The sequence below is a fragment of the Achroia grisella genome, unplaced genomic scaffold (assembly GCF_030625045.1).
Source record: "Achroia grisella isolate CSIRO2021 unplaced genomic scaffold, CSIRO_AGI_Agris_v1 utg1062, whole genome shotgun sequence".
Lineage (NCBI taxonomy): Eukaryota > Metazoa > Arthropoda > Insecta > Lepidoptera > Pyralidae > Achroia > Achroia grisella.
Genome location: NW_026712566.1, coordinates 344,069 through 370,333, shown reverse-complemented (window position 1 = coordinate 370,333; position 26,265 = coordinate 344,069). Strand labels below are relative to the sequence as shown.

General features: G+C 33.2%; 1 protein-coding gene across 10 annotated transcripts in view; it reads left to right on the top strand.

The window, feature by feature from the left end:
* LOC131840639 (uncharacterized protein CG43867) overlaps positions 1 to 25,831 on the top strand; it is a 34,977-nt gene extending 9,146 nt beyond the window's left edge. For 4 of the 10 annotated variants that reach the window (XM_059188815.1, XM_059188823.1, XM_059188831.1 and 1 more), the window contains 23 exons: positions 713 to 883; positions 1,499 to 1,598; positions 2,677 to 2,831; positions 3,261 to 3,386; positions 3,710 to 3,827; positions 4,343 to 4,585; positions 5,148 to 5,421; positions 7,887 to 8,094; positions 8,582 to 8,743; positions 9,301 to 9,441; positions 9,926 to 10,070; positions 10,575 to 10,687; positions 11,263 to 11,484; positions 16,625 to 16,747; positions 17,798 to 17,955; positions 18,559 to 18,736; positions 18,941 to 19,096; positions 19,645 to 19,819; positions 20,253 to 20,424; positions 21,024 to 21,153; positions 21,758 to 21,889; positions 22,192 to 22,272; positions 22,733 to 25,831. In XM_059188815.1, the coding sequence (XP_059044798.1) occupies positions 713 to 883; positions 1,499 to 1,598; positions 2,677 to 2,831; positions 3,261 to 3,386; positions 3,710 to 3,827; positions 4,343 to 4,585; positions 5,148 to 5,421; positions 7,887 to 8,094; positions 8,582 to 8,743; positions 9,301 to 9,441; positions 9,926 to 10,070; positions 10,575 to 10,687; positions 11,263 to 11,484; positions 16,625 to 16,747; positions 17,798 to 17,955; positions 18,559 to 18,736; positions 18,941 to 19,096; positions 19,645 to 19,819; positions 20,253 to 20,424; positions 21,024 to 21,153; positions 21,758 to 21,889; positions 22,192 to 22,272; positions 22,733 to 23,065 (3,816 nt within the window). In that variant the 3' untranslated portion in view covers positions 23,066 to 25,831. The remainder of the gene's footprint in view (positions 1 to 712; positions 884 to 1,498; positions 1,599 to 2,676; positions 2,832 to 3,260; positions 3,387 to 3,709; positions 3,828 to 4,342; positions 4,586 to 5,147; positions 5,422 to 7,886; positions 8,095 to 8,581; positions 8,744 to 9,300; positions 9,442 to 9,925; positions 10,071 to 10,574; positions 10,688 to 11,262; positions 11,485 to 16,624; positions 16,748 to 17,797; positions 17,956 to 18,558; positions 18,737 to 18,940; positions 19,097 to 19,644; positions 19,820 to 20,252; positions 20,425 to 21,023; positions 21,154 to 21,757; positions 21,890 to 22,191; positions 22,273 to 22,732) is intronic. The other 6 variants (XM_059188854.1, XM_059188838.1, XM_059188847.1 and 3 more) reach the window with 6 other exon arrangements.
* The last annotated feature ends 434 nt before the right edge of the window (positions 25,832 to 26,265 follow it).

Sequence of the window (26,265 nt, the reverse complement as noted above, 5' to 3'; positions counted from 1 at the left end):
TTATTTAATAAACAAAATATATTGGCTTCACAATGACATGACCAATACCACACTGTGCTTCATTATCACATTCATCATGCAAATTTTTATTTTATTAGTTCTGGCTTTAAGTTATTTTACAATTTATTATTAGAATGCAATTTAAATGATATAATTGTTTTAGATCAGTGTTAGTATTTTATTTACAAGATGCACTTTTTTGTACTGTGATTGTGTTCGTAATCCCATAGTCAGAATATGTCAAGGCTTACATGACTAGGACTACAAGAAAATTATGATTGTAATAGAATAGAATAGAATACCAGATTCAGGTTGACTGCTAAACATCCAATGTATTAAGACTCATGCAGTCTGTGCTTTTTCTTAGCTTAACAATATCTTAAATTTAACAAGTGATCTTTGACATGCCTTTGCTCAGTTATTAATTTACACAAATTTTTAAGCAATTATACATCTAAACCTTCCTCAGAAATTAGAAAGAAAGAAAGAAAAAAATTATTGTATTGATCGAAGAAAACCACATGAAAATCCATTAAGTTTTTTTTTAAATGTACAAGTATGGAGACTTTGATTTATTATATGTATAGATTTACAGTGAAGATACTGTATAACTCTTCGTATTAGAGAGGGCACCACTCACACAATTATCATAATCATATACACCGTTATCTCCTCACTTCTCTGATTTATAACTTTTTAATTTTGTCCGCAGCTTCCCTCATCAGAACCCCACTACAGTACGCCGGTGCGGCATAGACGAAATCTGTCTATCGGTACTACCAACATAGCGAATAACGTCAATGCTGCCACCCCTCCCTTAAACACCATGAATCGAACCATGGACGAGAGGACCACAGCTAGCTTACTGGCCGACGATCTCGCGGTAAACAAAAAAAAATATAACTTTTTTTTATTCGACTACTCTAATGCTGTTGGCCGCAGCTAGCATTTACAGCTTCACCGTACGATTATTCAAGAGATGGCCTTGGTAGCCTAGAGGTTTAGCACATCGCTTTATTTATGATGGTTGCATGTTCGATTCTTTGTATAGTACAAACATTTATATTAATGAGTTTGTATCGGACAGGAAGATTTCTATGTATATTTGTATTTATAAAAAAATGTAGCTAAGTATTTATATCTTGTATCTATAAAACAATCTCTGCTTAGCTTGGGACTGGATGGCGTTGTGTGACTTGTCCTGGATTATTCAATTTCATGAGTATTATATTGTTTGGTATAATAATAATATATTATTCACAAAAGGTATACCAAAGAATAGAATACTCATGAAATTAAATAACTTCCAACTAGAAACAGACTAAAGATTAGAAAATAAATTATGAACTTTGAATAATGTATGAAGATTAAAAAAAATATAACAAACCATATCCACTAGTTACATCTGCACATTAGTTATACGAAATAATGAATGACAGAATTCAGCCATAATTTCACTGAATTTTCTGTTATATATGTATGAATATTTTATTTTCAGACGGCTGTAGAGAATTTAGTAGTTCTGCCTACAACGCCTAACACATCAACTGACGGGGATACAACACATGACTATGCCGAGATTTACACCCCTAGTAGAGGTAAGTTACACGGCGTCAAAATAATATAAGTTATGTAGCAACATGGGTTCCATGCTTTGCCACGGCCTCTGTGGTCTAGCGATTTAGCTCACCGTCTTATTTCCGATGGCCTGTTTCCTCGCACGGTACAAACATTTGTATTGCATATATTAGTATGATTGTTTGAATCGGTCTGGATATATTATATGTATGTTATGTATGTATTACCAAAAACAATTATTTATTTATTACTATCAGTTGTCTAGTATCCATAACACTGCTCTGCTTAGTCTTAGTAGATGGGGTTGTGTGAATTATTATTTATTTATTGTTATCCTTGATCTAATATAAAAATATGTTTTGCACAATCATATAGGCAACAACCAACCAACTGTCCTTCGGATTATATTTGAATTGATATCGGTGTTTTCGTCGCGGGAATTCAATTGGAGATATAAATGGACACACATTTTTTTTTTATTTTTGGTGTCGATCAGATTTGATTTCACAACCTAGTATAATATATGCAGCCCCCTCATGCATAAACGAACTTTCACCTTTGAAAGTTGTGTACTATCCAAAGAAATTTCATTTACTCTATCCTATACTAAGGAGATAAAAAGCATAGCTAAGAATATCCTTCAGTTGTTGTTCTGACGGGTCTAGGTAGCGAACTTAAAAAAAGGGTAAGCACTAGATCTGTGCAGGTCGCAGTGTTACACATTACAATAGACCAAAACCCTCAAAAAAAAATTATAATGCAGGAATGAATAAACTATTAGGACACAACTATCTCAAACGTTCGGCGGATCTAGCTTTTCATAAATATAACTTCTTTTTCTTCTTCCTCTTAGTTCTATCCCACTTTATGCGGGGTCGGCTCTCCTAATTTCTCGGCGCCAGGACAATTTTGCCTAGGTTGTCGGGTCGGGCTATTTTTCCGCAGCGACAAGCTTGCTCATACTGGTCCACCGGGTGACTAGATGACATCCTCTACCTCTTTTGCCTTCTCTTTTCATAAATATAACAATGCAAATTATTAATATAACTATCAATATTTCTATCAATACAAAATTTGAATTTATATTTTACTTTTCAGAGCGCACACCTGCCTGGCAGGGTCCTATAAATGTTGTGGTACAAGGGAATAGCAGAGGGGGGTCTTCAACTGGAGACAGCTCGACATCAGAACAGCCTAGGCCGCCTACGCCCCCCTTACACCGGTTTCCTAGTTGGGAAGCTAAGATATATCAGGTCTGAATAAAGAATAAAGTATTACATCTAATGTATTGGGAATACGGAATGTATCACCAATACAGTGTCATTCCTTTATTCTAAGATATCATAATGTACTGTGGAATTTCACACACATAATTAAGAATAAAAGATATATAGGCCATGCCGAATTTGATTAAATTCGATTCAGCTGTGTCATTTGTACTGTGGTGACTTGTCTCGATTTTTGTTATTATTATTTGTATTTTTCTGTGTGTAAACTGTGTTCATATTTATTAACATTAACTTTAAAAAATTATATTACATAGCAAGTAGTCCTGGGGGCTATTTTTTGTAATATTAGATAGAATTTTTATTATTATTTTGGAAAGTATTAGCTTTCAATAATAATAATAAAAATGATTCAAATGCTCTGGACTTTGATAGATTGGATATTTCGGTGTTAAGGTGGCAGATGACGGCCTCCAGCAGTCGGTGGAGGAGGAGCTGAGTCCCCCGCCGTGCCCGCGGCCGATGCATGAATCCACCAGCTACCAGGACATATCCGTCCCTGTATACGCCACTGTTAAAGGGGTAAGATGCCTTGCCTTAGACCAACTTAATTACAAATCTAGCATTTTAAATATCGGGAAAATTTTAAATCTATACTAGTTTCTGAGTTTGTTTTTTTACAAATACAAATCTAACTTTTTGTATAAAATTTGAGCAGATAATTATTAATTATTGAGCAACTTAAAATGGGAGAAATTTTTAAATTCAACCGTATTTTTATGTCATTCACAATATTATACCCCATTCTACTGAGTTTTAAGACTACTGTTTAATATAAATACTTTAACAATGTCTTTTATTGAAATAAATGTTCAATTTTTTTATCCTATATGATATTGTTATAGCGTGCTAGTCAAATAAGGTCGATGCCATTCACTGGCGATTCGTCGGATGATTCATCAGACGGCGAGGAGTCTATGGGCGTCATTATACATAGCACACCACATCACAACCCCGTATTTGGTAAGTAATTACAATATACCAGAAATGTATGTTAACAATTTAATAAATCTATCGAAATCTTATTGCTGTTAAAGCATGCTAACAAACGAGCAAAATATGCTCCATAACTTCTAAAATTTTGCTTTAAAATAACGATTTTCAGCACCATTTTAATCCCTATATACGAAGAGAAGAGTCCCCATCTATTTGTATGTAAGTTGATATAAGAATAGATATGGGTCATTGAAAAGACATAAGACAGACAAATTATTTATATGTAATAATAAAAAAGAAAAAAAAAATAGACATGAAAAAAATGTGTAATGTTTTTTTAAGAAAAATGTTATAATTTCGAATAGATATAACATTGTGTATTGCGGAGATATATATTTCAGACATGTGTATTCCGTTTGTATGTTATTGATCATATCAATTTTGCGATTCAAATAGGCTACAACATTGTATTGCAAAGGAATTACTGAATCAATCATAGTGGCAATCATGAAATGCTTATTAACACTGCAACTAACCCACAGGTGCACAGACATCGAACCAGTTACCTATAAATAACGCAAACCTAACACATACGCTGCCAACGTCCATACAACAAACGTCCAACCACGGACTCGTCCTGACGAATAGCGCCAATGGACAGTGCAGCTCGTCGGATACGAGCCTAAGTGCCAGTAGCCCATCAAAAAGCGTTAAAACTAGTTCCAGCTTAAGTCCAGCGAAGCGATCCAGTAGTGGGTCACCAAGTAAACAGAGTAAAACGAGAGGTTAGTATTAAGAAAAATTACATCAACTTTTTGGAATGGTAAATAAATAATATCCTAATGGAAAGTGGTAATTTTCATATTTACCGGTTTTTCTGTATAGATTAACAAAACTAGTTTATGATATATCTTTACAATATTTGATCATTGATAGCCTTGTATTAGTTCTTTATATTATTTAACGATCTTCATTTTCTAATATCTCAAATATATACCTGATCTGTTAAAAAAATTATGTAATGTTAGTAGAAACTTATGCCATTCTACAAAACAGTTGACTATTTCATGATATCAGTTCTAAGATGTGGTCAGGACATTAGACCATTGGAAGTTTTTTACTCTCAATGGTCGAATGTCTGCTAAACCGCTACACTACCGAAATCGTTATACATGCGTTTATATTACAGTGGTAGCCATTTGGCCGCAGCTGTATTTCTTAAATAATGAATTATAAAACGTTTATAATATTATTTACTTGTTATATGTTTCCTATGATTATTGTAAATAAATGTATTTATTTTCAAATCCCTACCATCCATTCAATTTACACGTTAATTACTGACAGATACATCGTTCGAGTCGGGAATGTCGGATGACTACGCGATTCCGCCGGACGCTGTTTCGTGCAGCACGCGGGACAGCTCAGCCGCATCGCCTTCGCTAGCATCCCTCTCCCGCCCCAATACCCACACTCATCCCCATGCGCATCCCCATCCCCATCCCCACGCGCATCCCCACTCCCAACTCCTAACGGACTCCCCTCGGCGACACGACGCGCTGGAGAAGAGCGGTCATCTGGCCAAGTTGGGTGGAAAACTCAAGACTTGGAGGAAGAGATGGTGAGTATCAATGATTTTCTTCGTCATTGCATCATTTAAAACTAATATTTTTGATATTTTATTACACTTTGTTACCCAAAATAATATTAACCCAGATAAGCCTGAAACTAAAATTTTCTGAAAATTTTGAAAAAAGTTACATTATTTAGTTTATTAGATCTTATGCAACATAAAAAAAATTATGAAAAAAAAATTAAGTGTAAGGCTTTCAGGGAAACAGCCGTCCTATATGTAGGACAGTAGGATAATAAGAGGAAATAAAAGACCATTTATGACAAAACAGAATGTAATCAAAAAGTGTAGTTTATTAGATAACTATTGATTATATTACCCATTGTTATATGTAATTTACTAGATTAACACTATTTATGAATGATATCTTTCAAAACACTTAACACACACTCCAACATCACATTTCTTGCAACGTGTCAAACATTTTTTGTGACATTGACGACAGCGTGTTTGCTTCGATTGAGGAATAACCAGATGATTCATTTGGTCTTTACGACTATCAGCATGTTCATGATGGGAGGGTCGGCTAGGCCCTCTTTTGGCATTTTTTCTGTTTGATTCAATCAAAGCAATTGCTACCCTTCTGCGAAAGCCAAGATGATCCAGTTTTCCATGATTTATTTTATATAACTGCCATGCATTATGTTCGGCAAGATCAATCATGTGTGTGAGCAACGGCATGTACCATTTCTTACCTCGTATACCAATTCGGTAATGTGAAATATTTTCATCAGACCGATCCACTCCTCCCATATATTTGTTATAGATGGACACCATATGTGGTTCTTCTATGAGAATGTTTCTCTTTTCACTTTGTGAGAAGCGTTTGGCAGATTGTTTAGGATTTATACCTACAGCATTTGAAGCAATACTGAATATATTATTGTCATGCCATTTAGCAATAATGAACGTGTTGTCATGTGTCGTTCTGTAATCGACTCCCAATACATTCTTCTACGGGGGCGCCATGAATAACCACTAACCAACAATATGCCGATGAAACATTTCATATCTTCAGTGGTTATGTCTCCATTCAAATTCTTTTTGACAGCATATTTATTGCTCTCTGACACCAACAACGAAATAACATCTTCATCTAAGAAGTTTTCAAACCACTCAATTGGGCGCTTATCTTGGCAAGCGCCTTGAACATCTGGCCAATTCACGGGATTTTTTGCCAAGTCCCGTTTTCTCCATGAATCAGAAGGTTCTTCTTCTGTATCACTCACCATAATCTGCCCTTGAATCATTACTTCAGCCGGTTGAAGCAGAATGTTTCGTGGCAAATTATTCAAAGTTACATTATCTTCTGCACCCGAATCTTCGTCAGTGAGACATTCAGGATCAACAGGAGGAGGTAGAATACATATCAGTCGTTCTCTATAATCTTCTTCATTATCAGAAACATTTTCTAAAGCATCTAAAATTTCATGCGCAGCTAACGGTCTGTAAAGAAAAAGTTGTATTATTGTACTAAAATCATGTATATTATCCTACTGTCCTATATATAGTACGCTAGTATTTGTAACAAGTTATACGTAATTTATTTATATTATTTTGCTAGAATATTTATTTAGTACAAAAGTTAAGGTTATCAACTAGACATTAACACAGAAAAAAACAACGCACGAATAAACTATACCTTTTTATACATACCTGTCATTTGCCATGTCTGCAACGCACTTTTATTACACACTTATAAGGTAAAATATAAGGTAAAAACTGTTAAAATAACTGTCTTTTTATTTTTTCTAATAAAGCTGACACGTTTCTTACTGCAAATCATAAGACTAAATAATCTTAGATAAAGAGGGTATTCTGATATTTTTTTTTATTTCTACTGTCCTAAATATAGGACAGTAGGCTTATCTGGGTTAAATAAAATTCATAGAGTATGAAGGTAAAAAAGGCGGTCTTATTGCTTAAGCGATTTCTTCTAGACAACCTTTGGGTAGAGAAGAAAAGACAGAAGTTGGTAGATGCCGCATGAATGAAATCAAAGAAATGTAAATAATCAGATTGTTATTATTATTATTATTGTTGTTGTTGTTTGTCTCATTATTTGGGATCAGTGTAACCCTTTAGCATTAGTACTTATCAGCTATCATATCCGATCTTACTCTGTTTTAAACTTCATTATTTAATTTATGGTATTATAAACACAACAATATATGAAGTATGTTCAGTGAGAATTACCCAAAAATTGACAATAATTGTAAAATAATAATCGCCTATATATCTTAATACAATGGTAATATTATTTATGTTTTCCTATATGTCGACTCTGTTACAAACGTCGTGGTTCTTTATATAATGTGTAATGTAAATAACCATGAAAAAACGTTAAAACACTGAATTTATTGTCAAAAATTCATTCATCATGTCATTACTTTTTTTTAAACAAGTAACAGTCTCCGGAAATAGTGAGTTAACTATTAACTAAATATTTCTAGGTTCGTGTTGAAGAATGGCACATTATCGTACTGGAAGTCACAATCAGAAGTGAACAGAAAGCCGCAAGGACAAATCGGGTTGGGTGAAGCATGTAAGATATCCAGGAACGAGGGTGCGGCTACGTTCGAGATTTTTACTGGCAGTCGAACTTACTACCTCACCGCTGATAGTATTGCTACTATGGAAGACTGGATTAGAGTTTTACAGGTGCTTAACTAAAATAATAGTGAAATTCAGAAATTCAAGTACATATATATACATTGACATATTATACTAAAAAAAACTGAAATAAATTGTAACTAAGAACCATCTCGAGCATGTTAGCCTTCAAATAGAAAACGGCATCAAATTCTGATCGTACTTTTAGTAGCTACGATGCCACAGATACACAGACATCGCATACTTATAACACCCTTCATTTTGCTTCGGGGTTAAATATGTAATAGAAGCTTAGACTTGATTTATTTACATAACAACTGACTTCAAATTAAAATGTAATTTTAGAATGGGTTATACAGTACAGTACAGATCATTTGCAACAGTTTTGTATATAAATTGCTCATATACAGAAATGAACGTCTGAAGTGCCTCCCATACATTGCTATTCCTGAGGAATAAATTAAAGTTGTTTAAGTTTTTTAATTTCACCTGCTAATGAACATTTTTTTATTTGTATTCTTATGTTCAATTTCAGAATGTCCAGAGGCGCAATGCAACGAAATTACTGCTTAGTAAAGAAGACAACAAGCCGACTATACAAGGATGGTTAACAAAGGTTAAAAACGGGCACGCAAAGAAAAGCTGGTGCGTGCTTATAGGCAAGATGTTCCTTTACTTCAAGTCGCCTGGGGATCAGGTAAATAATAATTTCTTGTATACATAAGTAAGAAGGTCTTAATTTACTAGTAACTTTAATTTTGAGTAGTCCTGTATGTATGTATGAGCAGCGTGAAAGTAGCTGATTTCAATTTAAGTCAAGCGTGTTACATATTTAGTTTTGCTATTATAATAATAATAATATCCCTGCATAATTCACACAACGTCGGTAAACAAGCTTGTGTTACGAATACGGGACAACTTATATAAATACTTAGATATTTTTTTTGTAAATATACATAGAATGTCAATAATACATGTTTTGGAACCGTTGATTACATTATATATTAATAGCAGATGACATAGACAAATGAGCCGATGGTGTAAACAAGTCTATGTATTTATATATATGTTTAAATTTTCCCTATTATATGCAAGAGAAAAACAAATTTTTGAAACACTGCTGTCTCGTTCTGTCTTAACGAGATTGCGAAAACGTTTCTACCAGTATATTCGTATGCTACTTATAAAGGTTATATGAGATAACAAACTCATTCAAGCTCCAATAAAGTGTTAATAAATAAATAAAATGTACAGAACCCAACGGGTCAAATCAACATGCGGGACGCACGTGTTGAAGACGTAGAGTACGTGTCGGATTCCGACTCTGAGGAGAAGAACGACGACACACGCAACCACCTCACCGTCGCCATCTACCCGCAGCACCAGGTAACTGGGGTCAGTGACTTTACTCATCGTACTCATATTTGCATGTATATTACTCGTAAAAATAAAAAATGTATAGTACTCGTAGCTGTTAACCGTAACATCGTCTGTTTTTTAAAATCAAATATATGTCCGTCTTCGTGATTTATCTTTACGTAAAATTTCATTTAGGTTCAATAATTGTTTTTACTTCATAGTCAGATGTTCGCCATTTTGTAATAATGAGTAATTATAAAAAAATGAGTCTAAAGCAAGCACGATTGAAGAACGAAATGTACGAGCTGGCTGCGCGCGCTCGTTCTCTTTGTCTACATTTACCTACACATTCTTTTCTGCGTGATAGCATATTCGCACGAGAAAATCGTACACACTCACTTAATTGAGGTACTTCAATCCGGTCTAATTAGTTTAATTTGACGTAGTACTCTGTCATGTATAGCGCCGTCTGCAGTGACTGATCTATCCAAAGACGAAGATAATGTGCCTCCCATTGCAGGGTCCCACGTACCTGTTGTTCGAGAGTAAGGCAGACAAGGACTCGTGGCTGTATCACCTGACGGTGGTCAGCGGCGGCGGCCTCAGCCAAGGCACGCACTTTGAGCAGCTCGTGCAGAAATTAATGGAAACAGATGGAGATCCAAGTATGTTATCACTTTTACATTCGTGTTGAGTTCACATTATTTATTATTATCCTATTTTGTCCCACTGCCGCATGTTTCTCTTATTATTAATTATTATTAATATAGTACTCATGTCTTAAATATTTTATTTATCATATAAATTATCGTGTTAAGACCAGACATTAATAACTAACTGGGTCAGCGTCTCTTAAGAAATATTCCAAAAATGGGCCTGTTTTTGCAACATTTCACATTGATGCTCATTGCTCATGCTCCCGCTATTGGTGATTTGTGATCTAGCATATATAGCCTTCCCTGAATAGTAATAGTCCCTAATCCTATAGATGAGATATTAATACATAGTTTAAAGTGTAATCGTATACAACATACAATATGTCTACCTATTATATTTTTGACAGCTTTGGTTTTCTACTGACAACCTATTCTTACTATGGTTAAAAACAATTGATAAAGTCAACACAGAGTAAATTATTCTTTTGGTAATCAAATTGTTGTTATTTCCAGATTGTGTACTGTGGAGGCATCCAACACTGTTGTATTCCAAAGAAAATATCACATCCCCGTTAACGTCATTAAATTCTGAGGCACTGCAGGCGGAAGCTTTAAAGTTATTTAAGGTATTCTTTATATTTATATATATTAAAAAACATTGTAAACCAAACGAACATGCAATTTTTATAATCTGTTCATTTAAAATCATCTTACTCATTCTTTCTTGCTGTAATTACTACTTCTATGACCATTTGATTTGCATTTTCAATTAGATTTTGGCTTGAAGTATGGCATTTCAATGAATAATGGGAGTTTATATCTATTGAATGAGGAATAAATATATATTCTTTTGAGTTTTCACTAAATAAATGTGGAGCACGATGGCATCGACTACCACGTGTGGTCCTCCTAAACCGTTAGCGCAAGCGGGTGTACCATTCTATTATCATACATAAAATATATACAATAAGGCTGCCTCATTAATCATTATTGTTGTTGTATTGCGTGTTCGTGTACGTTGTCAGTGCGTACAGCTGTTCATGTCTGTGGCGGTGGAGCATGCAATCGACTACCACGTGATGCTTGTAAACCGTTAGCGCAACAGGGTGTACCATTGCTTTATCATCTATAAAACATATACAATAAGGCTACCTCATTGTTAATTAATGATGTTGTAATGCGTGTTCTTGTACGTTGTCAGTGCGTGCAGCTGTTCATGTCTGTGGCGGTGGAGCACGCTGGCATCGACTACCACGTGGTTCTGGCGCAGAACGCCCTCCAGCAGTGCCTGGAGGTGGCCGAGCTGCAGGACGAGCTGGCCTCGTGCCTCGCCAAGCAGACCGCGCCACACCTACACTCCAAGCACGGCGTGCAGGTAACACCGCGCCGACAAGCTAAGCTTAAAGCAGCCAAGCTTAAGAATGTAAGTTCTATTGTTCTTTTAGGGGGTCGTTACCTTGTCAAATGTATTGGCTCATTGTTACGTTACAGGGACGATTATGAATATATTGTTGTTTTTCTGATACTGCGTTCTATCTCTAGTTTTGTGAGTTTTATGATCCTATATATTTGATAACATAAAAACCCCCTTATATACTTGTTTTAGGGGGTCGTTACGTTATCAAATGTATTGGTTCCTTATTACATTATATGGAGGATTATGGACTAGGATTATGATTCAACAATATATTGTTTTTCTGATACTGTACTTCTGTCCCTAGTTTTATGAGCCTATATATTTGATAGTATAATACCCCCTTATACGTGTGGGAGCGGCATATGGATTCTGTTTTGTTTAGTAAAGTGTTTGTGTTTGAAATAGAGAAGCTTATAACCAAATTGAGATTGAAACGTGAATGCAAAATTAGAACTATTATCACATTTAAAGATTAACAAGGCTATTATAAATTAGATACAATATAACCTTGTTGCCATCTCTTTCTATCAGTTACTCTGGTTGAGGTGTAAGCAAGTTAGAAGACGAAATAGAAAATTCTATGAGTACTTTAATTTTAGGTTCGTGAAATTATTTATATTGCTATCTTAATTTGGTTTGAAACTTCTTGTATAATATCTACGTGTAGATATATTTATAACTAGAAACTATCGGTTTTCGTGACTAAATTATAACTGATACATATATATATATATTATTAGATCATATTTATTGTATATGGCAGTAATTTTAATGAGCAATAATATTCCTTATTTGAAGGCATATTAAACTTTATTTAAATTGATTAAAATAGATTCTACATTAATTTTCTAATAAACTTAAAAAATATATTTTAGTTGTCATTGATTTGCTCAATTTATATTTTTATTTTTTATATTAATTTGAATTAAAATTCATTATATGGTCACTAAAATTATCTTATAGGGTACAAAACATTACAAGTTTAATTTCGTTATTAGTCTATAATTTTAATTATATTATGCTTCTTAAAAACATATGCCGCTCTCATATTCGCCGCCTCAATTTGAATGTTTTATGGCCGTTTTACAATAACGATATATATTTTTATAAGTTGATGATGTTCAAAATAATTTAAATAATTACATAATGTTTATTATTTATTGAATTAATGGCCATTGACATACAAATTATTATTTTTTATTTGCAATTCCAAGAATAGCACTTTTATATAAACCGGATAATATATAGAAAGCTATTCTATGTTAGGTAAATATAATCTACAATATAGCATGGCTTTTGGTGTTACCATTAGCATTAAACTAAAACAGAATTGATTAGTAAAATTAACGTAAAATATATTTTTAGTAATTTATATAAAACAATAAACACTTTTTATTATATTGTTGTTATGTTTTATATAAAAAATATGTAAATTCACACTTATATGTAGTCATTTCCAATACCGCGGTAGTGAATCAAGAATAAAAATTAGTAATTTAATGGCGTATTATAATACCGATAATGGTGAAAGTTTTATGATAACAAATATCAATATAATATGGGTGTAAATAAACTAATCGCTTTATATTCGCAAGGGCTTTAGCTAAGCGGTACGCTTTGACGCTTTTCTCATGAAACCACCGTCTAGTATCAACCACAGTTAATCACCTGATTTCGAACATCGCATTAGCACATCTTTTTTATCTGTAAAACAAATGAAAAAATAGTCCTCTGTTACTTACAAATAAATAACTGTACAATAAAGTTTGTAAGTTACAGAAACCATTTGCTTAAAAATGATAATTTTGCGTATAAAACAATATACACTAACAAACCATTATAAGTAGTAATTGAAAGCTTTGAGTGTCGCTAAAGAATTCAATCAGCTTAAAGTGTCGTGGTTGATCAATTTGGAATTGTGTATGTGAACATTTTATTGGCTTCATACAAACGCGAAATTTTGTGCTAAATTATTAATCACTACAAATTGGGTAAGATATCGGTAAGATGGTTGTATTCCAACTTGATCTTTTATGTTATAGCAACATTGTTTAAAAAGGCGAGTACACAAAATATTTATTTGTAGTGTGCACATTACATTATATAAATAACAAATTATGAACTTTGTAAAATTGCTATTTGCAATATTACAAGTAAAATCGCCTTTCTTTACGTTTTAGCTTAAATAATAACGTAATATTTGTTTAATGTTGCCATAACTAATAAGCGGTTTGTTTCGTTGCAAACTTTCAAATGGAATGTTGGTGTAAATTTCCCCGAATTTTTATTTATTCGAAGTTTTCTTCCCAGAATGTTTGTCCCCCTCCCATAGTTATAGGGAATGATTTATTTTTTAATTTTCTCTATTATCATCCATACTCTATCATAGCTAGTTTCCTTCGCACTTCAAACTCCTTTGTAATGAAAGGTTGGTGTTGCAAGTTTTAGAATGTTACCCATTTTTAATAAATATATATACATAGATAGCTCTTGTTATAACAGGTAAGTGTTTAGGCGTAATTAAGTTGTAAAATAGTCAAGTATAACTGCATATTATCACAACTTTTAAATGTTAATGTTGAGTAGAATTGTAACAGTAATCTGTAAACAAAATTTGTATTTATAGTAGTTACTACTATTACTGATATCGCATTAAATGGCTGTTATTTTTTAAAACATAATCTGTTCGGTAATCGACTACATAAGACAGAAGTCATGGCGAAGGTAGCCGAGAGAGCCGAGCCCAAATGAAATTGGAAGAAGCTAGACAGAGAAAGAGAAAGAGACTTATTTTAATTTCATTGGTACGGATTTTGAAATCGATTGTAACTCCAAAACTCGTAATATTCAATATTATTGATTATAATATTTACACCGCTGTGGTAGCATATTCTGTTCATAATATAATAGAGGTTCATAAAATAATATGTTGGAGTTATATATATTATAGAAAGAATCAGATTTCACATTTCTGTATGAATTGTTTCTTCACACTATTTTATTTATTGTGGGTACTTATAACGGTGAAGATATCATATTGCTTATTTATTACATATCCCTATCAATGCGGATGGTAAAATGTAGAGTAGTCCTATCACATGTATAATTGCTATATGTCATTATAGAATCTTATGATTTTGTGTTTACTATGTTTTTAATATTAAAATTAAAGAAAGTGCAATTATATGCAGTTATACTTTATAAACTTAAAACCATAAATTTGTACCAATTTTCTGTAAATTGTATATAACATACTTACTGGGTGGGAAGTTGTATGGGACAAGGTGTTATAACTACATGAGTTTTTTACTATTAGCACACACATACATAATGCACTCGCACTAACATTTATAGTATACATATTTCTTTCTCTGTGTGCAATTGCGCTCGGATACGGGGTAACAGTGAATTACTTTGTATAAAGTTTTCACTTGTGTTACTTATTTCTGCCGCCAAACAAATTGCTTCTATGCTGCGTTTCGGTGTCAAGGTAAATAATAACGGTGTTGTGATCTAAAATGACTAGGTGCTGGTGTCTCGATATTTTTCACGTTAGAAATGTTTGCAACGATTATATAATGTGGTTGCTAACAATTCTCATTTAACATTACAGTTTTGCGATTACATATATCATATTGATTGTTCATAACAATTTGATAATTTCAGTCACATATCAAATTCAACAATTCGCAATTGAAACTTTATGTAATATATTCATGATTGCAATGTATATTTTATTCTGTTTTCAATTGTTATTATTGGTAAATGTTAAACACATTGAAGATAACATGGTTGTTTTATCAAACGGGATAAATCAGTGTATAAAGAATGGTTACAGTATAAATAACGTGGCACAACCCATACAGTGCCATCTAGTTTCAAACTAAGTAATTCTTGTACTATATGATTACTAGATATATAAATATTATAACAATTTCGAAATAAAAATTACCTTTCACAGCTGAATTATATTGTAAAGTTAATTAAACATAATTTACTCAAGAAATATAATTGGATTTATCACACAAAATATCTCTTCAGTCAATTATATAATGTTATATACTAATCTACTACCACAGTAGTCAAAATAACATAACATAAAAATAACTATCACAGTTATCAAAAAAAAAAGCTAACGATTTATCCACAGTATATATTTATGAACAACATACCTACATTTTCAAGAATGAATAAAAAAAGTTAATATTAGTGTAGTGTTCATCTAATTACAATAAATATTCTACGGTAGAATATACATAAAATGAATTCCTATCTGTTCTAAGCCGTACAATAATGGTTCTTATAAAACGTTAAAATAACACAAACACTGAGTCACAATTACCTATAAATTCATTAATCTTTTTATGTAATTGATTATAATGGAATGGTGCACCCGCCTGCGCCAACGGTTTACAGTACCAGTGGACGATGATAAGATAAGTATGAGTTCTTTTCGTATGAGAGTATGAGAAACTTAATACGGATGGTTTCCGGTGACCATTGGTTTCTTCTGGCTACATACTAGGTCTAGCCATGTTATTCCTTTCGTACTATATTTTTTTATCATTTCGGTATTTCTGGTAATATATTCTTCGGCATATCCAGAAAACTCAATTATTTTAAAATTGTAAATGAAACACACAAATATATAAAATAAATATACTTTCTTGTGTAAAATATAGTAATTATAAGCCTAATTGTACAGTAAATTACTTAAATCAGTTTTATTTTGTTAAGTATTAAAAGGAATGACTCTTCTAAACTTATAACGTCTATCCGAACGCAATTGAAAATCAATACAATAAATTAAAATATTTACAAAATAATATAATTATAACTTAGTTAGTTGTGAAATCTTCAAATAATCTTAATATATTATAAAAAAAAATACAATTGAATTTAGAACCTCCTTTTTTGAAGTCGGTTAAAAACAGATACTACACGTAAATGACTACATAAACATTAAATCATATCTCTACATACCATTAAGACTAAGAAACTCTACACCAGTGACGCTACAACTACATGTTTGTACTATAAATACAAAGACGGAAATCAACTCCCACCCCAGTAAACATACCACACCATAGGCCCCCCGTAGACTAAAGGCCCCCGTACACGGAACACCAACATTTCATTTGTTCAGCAACTGCTACTGTGCGCGACACAATCGCTGTTCACTTGTGACACGGGCGCCTCGTCCGTCGGCGGTGACAACAAGAGTGGTGACCTACAGCCCAACGCTGCCGGATCCCCTAGCTCTATACAGGTAAACTTATGCCAACTGCCCGTATAGCCTTTATACATACGCTCTTTCACGCCGGAATCGACTTTAACACAGAAATGAATGTGTATGTAAATGCACGCAAAGAGAGAAAGACAGCGCGTGCCGCCAGATCGCGCATTCACGCGTTCTTAAATCGTGCTTGCCTTAGCGTCTTTTTTTAATAATTAATTATCATTCAAAATGGAGGATATCTGACTACATATCAAAGACAATTATAGAGTTATGGTATTATTTTAATTTATAAATCTTAAACGTGTTTTTGAAAAAAAAATATCTGCGGAATAAAAAATAATATTTTAAAAGAAAGTAACTTGACATTAAACGTACCTTTATCACGTCACGCGTGATAACAAAAAATAGTAAAATGCAAACACTCATGATTGCGCGCGCATCTTGTCGCGCGTGAAATAATGTGTCGTATAAAGGCAGTTTATGATATAAGGCAGTGGCATGACATGAGTGGGTACACAGGCTTAATATCTAGTAGCCCTCACACATTCACAGACGAGTCGGACGGCTCATGCCGACGACGCAATTCGATTAACGTATGGGTTGGGTATACCGGCCATGTTTTGCCGACAATATGAATGCAACTTTAACATAACAAGCAGTTACCTATATTTTTAGAACGATCTGTCTGTATGAAACCTAGGAAATAAATTGTTGAAGCCAATAAATGTTATACTTTAAGGTTATTACATTACTATGAGGAAGGTTCACAAGGGCCGCACAGACCCTTTAGCTCATCTGTAGGTACTAAGTGATTGAATATATATGAAAAGCCCATTACAATTTAAAATGCTGCTTTATATTGAAACAACTTCATAAAAAAAATCTATATTTTAGGGATTAAGATTCATTTTAAATCGCAAAATTTACCTGCGCCATTTTAAATTCCGTATGCATATGGCCGTTCCAAAATTTATTAAATGTCACGTCTCAGTTTAAGTCAATCAATTAAATAGACATGATACGAATCCATCATAATATTTTTAAAAATCACTTTTATTACGTATCAATGGAACTTTCCAGGCACCCCTCTTATCAGTGGATTGCAAGAGTAACCCGCCCACGTACAGTTTTGTTCAGGGCTGGCAGCTATTAGCTTTAGCCGTCAGTTTGTTTGTACCAAGAAATAACAGGCTACTCTGGTATCTGAAGCTCCATCTTAGCAGGCACGCTGATTCAAAGTAAGTATTGCACTCTAGCCTCTTTAACACTTTAAATTTTTTGGGATCTCATTACAAATATATTCCTTCATTTGAAAAAAAATGAGAAAATATAGTAATGAATAAATGCGTTTGTAGACACTATTATAAGATAAAATATATCTCCAAAAGATCCCTTACAGTTACTAGGTATGGAGAGAGAATATAATATATTTTATTAAATAAACAATTCTAAATAAAAGTTTATATTATATTTCACTAGTTTTTTTACATCTAATTTAAACTAGTTTTCTAACAAAACCTTAACCGTACACTAATATCGGAAGAAAGTCACTACCGCCGCCAAATATGTAGTTTTATAAACTGTGTTTTGCTTAAAGGGATATGAGATATGACAGTGAAATTACAGAGTAAGCAGACATGAAACCAGAAAACAGAAAACGAATTTCAAAATAGGATATAATATCCGCGATGGTATTCATGTATATTATTTGCATTTGTTACCACTTACCCATTAGTGGGCGGTCAACTTATTTAGCATTCCAGTTACATAAAAAATATTATATATTTATAAAATATTGTTGTTCTATATTTGAATAGTTTAAAGAATTATTAATATTCCAGAACGGAGTGTGGTAAATACGCGGCGTACTGTTCGCGCGCTCTCGAGCGTACAATACGCAACGGCGGACGCGAGGATAAGCCGTCAAGAATGGAAGTGCTGTCCATACTGCTTAAGAATCCGTACCATCATTGTTTACCACACGCTATACCTGTACACATGCTTAATAATACATATCAGGTAATAATACACAAAAAAATGTTTTGTAATTATATATACATATGGTTTACAAAAAACTCCAATAATACGAATTACTTGAAATGAATTGATCGAAATACAATCTCAACTGGGTTATTTGGTTTTTATAAAATTACTACTGGTGGTTCTATAATCCTATTTTATACTATATTTGTCAACACTTAACTTTTTTGGTAATATTAACAGGTTATAAGTTTTGATGGGTCCACGACAGTCGAAGAGTTCTTATCTACATTGAGTACAGAGCTCGGATGCAGGGAATCTGCAGCATCAGGATTCGCGTTGTTCAGTGATGACCCTATAGAAAAAGACTTAGAACATCACATTAAACCCGATAAAAAGGTAAAGTCCGCATAATATTTTAATGTTATACTCGGATAAGCTACATATATATTTTTTACGTACGTCATTATCAAATTTGCTCAGATATTGTTAAGCTTAATAATGGCTGACTCACCTCGCTTACTCGTAAACGGATTCTACTGGTAGCTTTCATGACTGATTAATTTTACAACATACGGGAATTATATGTTACTTAAACATATAATTCCCGTAAGTTGTAAAATAAATCAATTAATTAATTAAAAAATGTTGACTTATAATATTATTATAACATTTAGATATATTTATATTCATTCATGTATTAGATTAACTTTGTTTATTTCATTGAATATTATATTTATTATTATAGAAGGTAAATATTTTTGTAGTACCATGTTTTGGGTGCACTTATTTAATGAAAAGCTAACTCGCTACCTACAAGTTCATGAAAATTAGGTGTAAGATGTTAAGTAACCATCACCTATAACATATTAACAATGTAAAATTATTGCGTCATCGCTATACTTACAAAATGTGTATTAATATTTACATTTTACATATTATTTCAGCTGTGCGACGTAATATCGAAATGGGAGACGGCACTTAGAGAAAAGGGATCTGGAAAGTTCGAGAACTCGAGAGTGATCCGACTTACATATAGAAATAGGTTATACTTTAAAAATTCTGTACGAACCGAAACAGATAAGGAGAGATTACTGCTTTGCTACCAAGTAAATCAACAAGGTAAGATTTATATTTTACTAGCAGACCTGCGCAACTTCGTCTCCATCGCACTTACTTCACATTTATAATTATATTTCGCCCAATTTACATAATATCTTCTTAAATTATAACCTATGTGTTATTCTGATTTATAAGCTGTACTACAGTAAAGTTTCAACGTGAACTTTTGAATGTGATGCTATAATATATATTATAATATATTGTAAACATAGCATTCTGTAAATGTGAGTATCACGCTTAAGTATGAACAGATATCTAGATCTTATTCTATATTAGAATCGATTTCAATTCTTATAGACAATCATATAGCCGCGCCATACAACTAGTATTAATTATATTTAAAAATGTAACTGTTGTATTCACTTTTCGAATTAACTTATATTTTTTCATTTCGGTCCCGAACCATTTTATCTTATCGCTACTCGTTTCACAGTGGTGGCGGGTAGGTTTCCAGTGACGCGCGAATTGGCGGCTGAGTTAGGCGCACTTATGGCGCAATTAGATATGGGAGACTACGCCGCCAGCAACTCGCAACACAACCAACCTCTAGCACACAGGTTCTATCCTTACAGGTATAGAGCCGGTTTGAGTAACGAAGAGCTGAGGTGAGTGCACTCTCCTAATATATACTTACATTAGCTAGCGTGAAATTTATAGTCTATATGTTATTCTAATTAATAATATATATTACTGTAAAGTTTTATCAAAATGCGTTCAGTAGTTTTTGCGTGAAAGCGTAACAAACATCCATCCATACTCACAAACTTTGGTTTTTATAATATTAGTAAGATATAAGCTAAGCTTACAATTACAATATCCATAAAAACGTCATGTTAATTGAAAAGAAACTATTCCAGATATTCAATTATTCGACTGTTTTCTTAATTAGATATAAAAAGAGAAAACACTAATAGGTAGAATAGATCTGTAGATTTTTGTTTTTATGAGAGCGTCGTATATCTTTCCGCCGAGGGATACATCAAACACAAACTAAATTAATTCGAGAAATGGGTACATGTCAAGTTTTACTTTCACCATAATACCCTCTGATTACCCCGTCTATGCTAATAGTGGTGGTGATGAATGAGGTAATAGAGTAAAATATTCCATAAAATATTATATTATTTCACTATTTAGTTCTGTATCAATAAAAAAATCTGTTATTTGTATCTATGTGAATATGCTGTTAATTATTCTTTTACAGAGATGTAGAAGAAAAGTTACGATCAAAATGGATTGCGCTAAAAGGCCGGAGCACAGCGGACTGTGTGCGAATATATCTCAACTGCACTAGGAAATGGCCTTTCTTCGGCGCCACTCTCTTCCAGGCTAGAGTAAGTAGTTCAGCCAGATAGTTTTTGAACCACAGTGATGGCAAACAAGAATACAGCCCATCTGAACACCAGGAATGTATAAAATACAACGGGTGACACGCGCGTTGCCGTTTTGTGTTGCTGTTTTAAATAATGTGTTAAATTTTGTTTAAATTATGTGTATGCTACACATTATTTTAAATAATCTGTATTAGATACTACTTGTAATTTAACGTATATGTCTGTACAGTAATCCCTTACTGTAGTCTCTAAAGAGAACCTCGGCAGATGAACCTCCACAATATGAGTGTGCGCGGGAGGAAACTTCTTTGAAAGAATACTGACCGTCCCCTGAGTTTTAATTATATGACAATCTTACCATTGGCTAGAAGTAATGGTTCAATTTTGATTAAATTATTTTGTTTTAACACTGACATGACCTGAGATGCTTCTTAGCGTTAATTTATCAATATATGTTCAGGCATGTGAATACTTTTAAGATGATTCCTCTCTTCATCTGGATAAACATTTTACTTAGTAAATAATTATTTTATCTTATTTTTGGTATCTTTATGTAACTTAAAGATACCGTTTTTCAATGATGTCTATACTTTTTTTTTTCTAGATAAAACAACCCGATTTATCAATGGTATGGCTAGCGGTGTCGGAAGAGGGCGTCACTGTGCTGGAGTTAGCGTCCATGTCCGTTATCGGCCGATACGCACTGAACTCCATCGGACTTTTCGGCGGTCTGCAGGTTAGTTGTTAAGAGCATTATGACTTAATATTTTAATTTTTTATTTATAAAATACTTAAGAGAAACTATGTATTACAACGTGTGTCTATTTAAAAGGATTCTAGTATATCCAGAAACAAATTTATAGGTGCCTATTAAATTCTTTACGTATTCTTGAGAGACGATTACATATAAATTTATGTACATATTGTATATGTACAAAATATACATGTAAAAGGATTGTTGAATTTTCTATAGAAATATGCAAGAATTTTAGGATGATTATGGAGAATTGTAATTAAATTAAGTTATTTTAATTATAGGATGATCTCATGATGCTAATAGACGGCGACGACGCGACCAGTCCTGTACACAAGATGTTAATTAGTCTCAACAAACCTAAAGTAAGTTTCATTTTACAATTATACACAATACTGTCTAACCCTTTCTATTTGAGTACATTTCTACTACTGAGTATTTCTATACAGAAATTGACTTTATATAAAGGGAAAATATAATGGGCTAATGTGTTATATTAGAACTGATATTCTTTAATTGATTGAGAAAATTAATGCCAGATGTAGTAAACATGTGTGCCATGGGGGTTTTTTTTGCAAGTCTTTTATATATGTGCTATTTTTTCCTGTGATATCCATGATGCCACTCATGCATTCTGAAGGACTACTCGAAACTGAGGTGTTGGCGTTTTCTAAAATCTATGCTTCGGTTAGTCTTTTGAATACTTTTTAGAGGTTTTCTTGTTATTTGTGTTTCCATTTGCAGCATCGGTCCTTCATCATCAGCATTTGATCCCTTAGAATATTTTTTTTATTTCTGTCATAACGCTGTGTTAATTATCGTCAGATGGCGGAGCTAACGCATCTAATAGCGGACTACAAGAACGCGCTTTTACGTCCCGGCGGAGGAACCCCGCAGATGAACTCCCTCACCCGGCACGGCAGCCACCGCTCGCTGCGCGCGCCGCCGCCGCACTCGTCGCCGTCCACGCTGCCGCACACCGCCGCGCACCACCACCACCACCACCACCACTCGCACCACACCACCGGACACAACACGCTCAACTCCGCCGCCACGCTCACGCTCAGCTCGCACGGACCGCCGGATCTCCTCAAGTCCACGCCCGACCATCACCGCGATAAGAAGCGCGTCCTCGCCCAAGACGGAGCCGTCGCGTGATCCAGCGCCAGGTATGCCCGGGATCTACTCGTGACTGATACTGCGAAAGATATTTGCATTTAGTTCCGCTATGATGCGTATTGACCGTGGGCGTGTAATGTAATATATTACATGAGCGCGTAATGTAACATGTAGCAAATTAAAAGCGATCGTTTGTCTCGGCAGGAATGGAAATAATGTTTTAGAAATGGTTATAGGGATAGGACAATGAATCATGGACTGTATGAAAGGTACGATAAAAATGATAAGTATTCACACGCTGTCCTCACCTGACAAAGGATAAAGGAAAAATAAACATGTAACATTAAGTAATACCAAATATGTTACATTACATGTTCTCACTGCAATGTTCCTCTCGGAATAATCATGTCTGAGTTAATTACGCAAATGTATTGGACGAAGACTCTGTTTTACAATACAATTTTTAATGTCTATTGACATTTAAAAGGGAATGTGGTCATTATGTTCGATTATTTTATATGATATAGGATCGAAAGTTTCGTAAAACAGTTTACCATTCCACGAATACTGTTCGTACTAGTAAAAGTTTGATTAATTATAAATATACCTCATATTTCGTAGCGACTGACGGTCAATCTAATCGGTCCGTAATAGTTTGTTAGTTACGTAATTTATTTTTTCAGCCTTAATACTGCAACGGTTGCTAATTTAGGGGTTCTGTGCGGCTTTTTATATTATACGTAAGACGCCATCCATGAATTACGTCACATGTTATGAAGGGTCTACAAAGTGTGACAAGATATAGGAGAGGGTCTAACGTGACGTCACATTTCACAATTTAATATATCGTAATAAATTAAAAAAAATATTAAACAATATTTGAATTATTAAAGAATAATTTAAATCCTTTTATTACTATATTAATAAAATATGCAAAATATGTTACACAGACGAGTAGCGGGGAAATAATGAAATTCGTGTAACGTAATTTATGGGTAGACTAATGTGACTTCGTGTGGATGTTTTTATGCAGTCTGAACGCCAATTTTGTATGTAGCTATGTATGCATATGTGCAGGGTATAATAAATGCTATGTAGGAACCAGTAATAGTTGTAGTAGTAACAATATTTTGCACTACAAAGTTCATTTCAGTATGTATATGTAAAAAATAGATAAGCAAATATGTGATGCTACTAGTATCTTAGTTTGATTTTTATAATGAACATTGTATTTGTAATGCGTATAATTGTTAAAACAATAGTTCAGATTCGATAATATGCAATGTATTGAGGCAGTACATAGACATGGAACAAGTACAATCATTTGGGAGCTTTTTGTGCTATAGAAATGACTGTGCTTTTCAACAGATTTGAAGTTGAGATCAATTGTTTTTTTACGTATCATGTGATATGTTCTATGGTTATTTTCTAATTAGAGAAATTTAGCCCCGTATACTCCTCCATACAATATTTATAAAGATTACATTAGCTGTTTTTTTAGGTTGTAGTGTTACATGTAAAAATCGAGAAGAAATTACCTCATATGCACAGGCCTAAAATAATATGACCCCAACGATAAAAACGTCCTACGTATGTTTTTTAAACCCTGTTTATTGCAAAAGTAACTTGAGTTTTTATTAGATTTGAAGTTACCGTTAAAGTGATTTCTAAAGATATTGGTGTCTATTTATTTGACGATGTTGTCCAATAGCTATTTTAGACCGAATGGTTTCTGTTTGGTACTCACAATTGTGTCTGATTGAATGAATCTCATATACATTCTGTTTCCAACATAGATCGATATTTTATACTACTATAGAATTATGTCGTGCATATTTAAGTTTCAAAATATAAATCCCTCCAAAGATTTCATCATCACAAAAAACATCACGGGTTGTAGTTTAATATCCAAAGATGAAGATTTCAATGAACTGCTCAAACCTACAACTACTTTGTATTACTATCTTATTGACTTTTAGTTGTCGCTTAACTATTGTGCAAATTGTCGACTGACGCATTAGAAAGATATTGCTGATTACACTAGATGAGTTTTGCGACGTGATAGCCTAACTGTACTATATCTTTAATGTTTTGTTTCATGTAGGAGGATATATAAATCGACTGATATTATTATAAAGTCACCAACGAATATACTAACTTTCTAGATGTATATAGAATGAATCGCAACAATTTTGTGCTGTAGACGTTATCAGTGGGTCTAGATTTATATATATAGAAATGTTCACAGGTTCTAAATCACTAGGTTGTTAATGTATAATCAAAATCAGATCGATTAATTCAGAATTAATGTAAATTTATACTTTTCGTTTATCTTCAGTGATGTTTCAACTATACTAAGTTTATTCATAGACATTTTATCTTCTATATTTATCCTTTTATATTCTCTAGAATATTCAATGTATTATATACTTAGGTATACGTCGATGGCGAGCATAAATAACTTATTTATACTCGATTTATATATTGATTAGCGTGGATAGTTTTCATTTATATAATATTTTTATACTACGTTACCAAGCTTATAATGTGATCAATTACGCACTTTCATATTACAAAGAATGTATTTTAACGACTTGTATTTCCTTAATTTCAAGATGTACATAAATGTGATAAAATTTATTTTTCGTGGTAGCGGTATCAAGATAACAAGTGAAAGGCAACATTTGTATATGCCAGGCGGAACTAGAACAACTAATTGTAAAGAACTGCAAATATTGGCTTAATCTAACTCATTTTATATACGTTTGAACAGGAAAAAAGTATTCTACAACGGGAATAGATGTTTGTGGATAGTTTTCATTTATATAATATTTTTATACTACGTTACCAAGCTTATAATGTGATCAATTACGCACTTTCATATTACAAAGAATGTATTTTAACGACTTGTATTTCCTTAATTTCAAGATGTACATAAATGTGATAAAATTTATTTTTCGTGGTAGCGGTATCAAGATAACAAGTGAAAGGCAACATTTGTATATGCCAGGCGGAACTAGAACAACTAATTGTAAAGAACTGCAAATATTGGCTTAATCTAACTCATTTTATATACGTTTGAACAGGAAAAAAGTATTCTACAACGGGAATAGATGTTTGTGGTATGCTGAATTTGATTTTCAATATACGAAATTCAGAAATAAGAACTTGTTACAATAAAATGTATTGGTAATTAGTAATTCTCAAACTCAATTTTTAAATGATATACATAGGTTTGG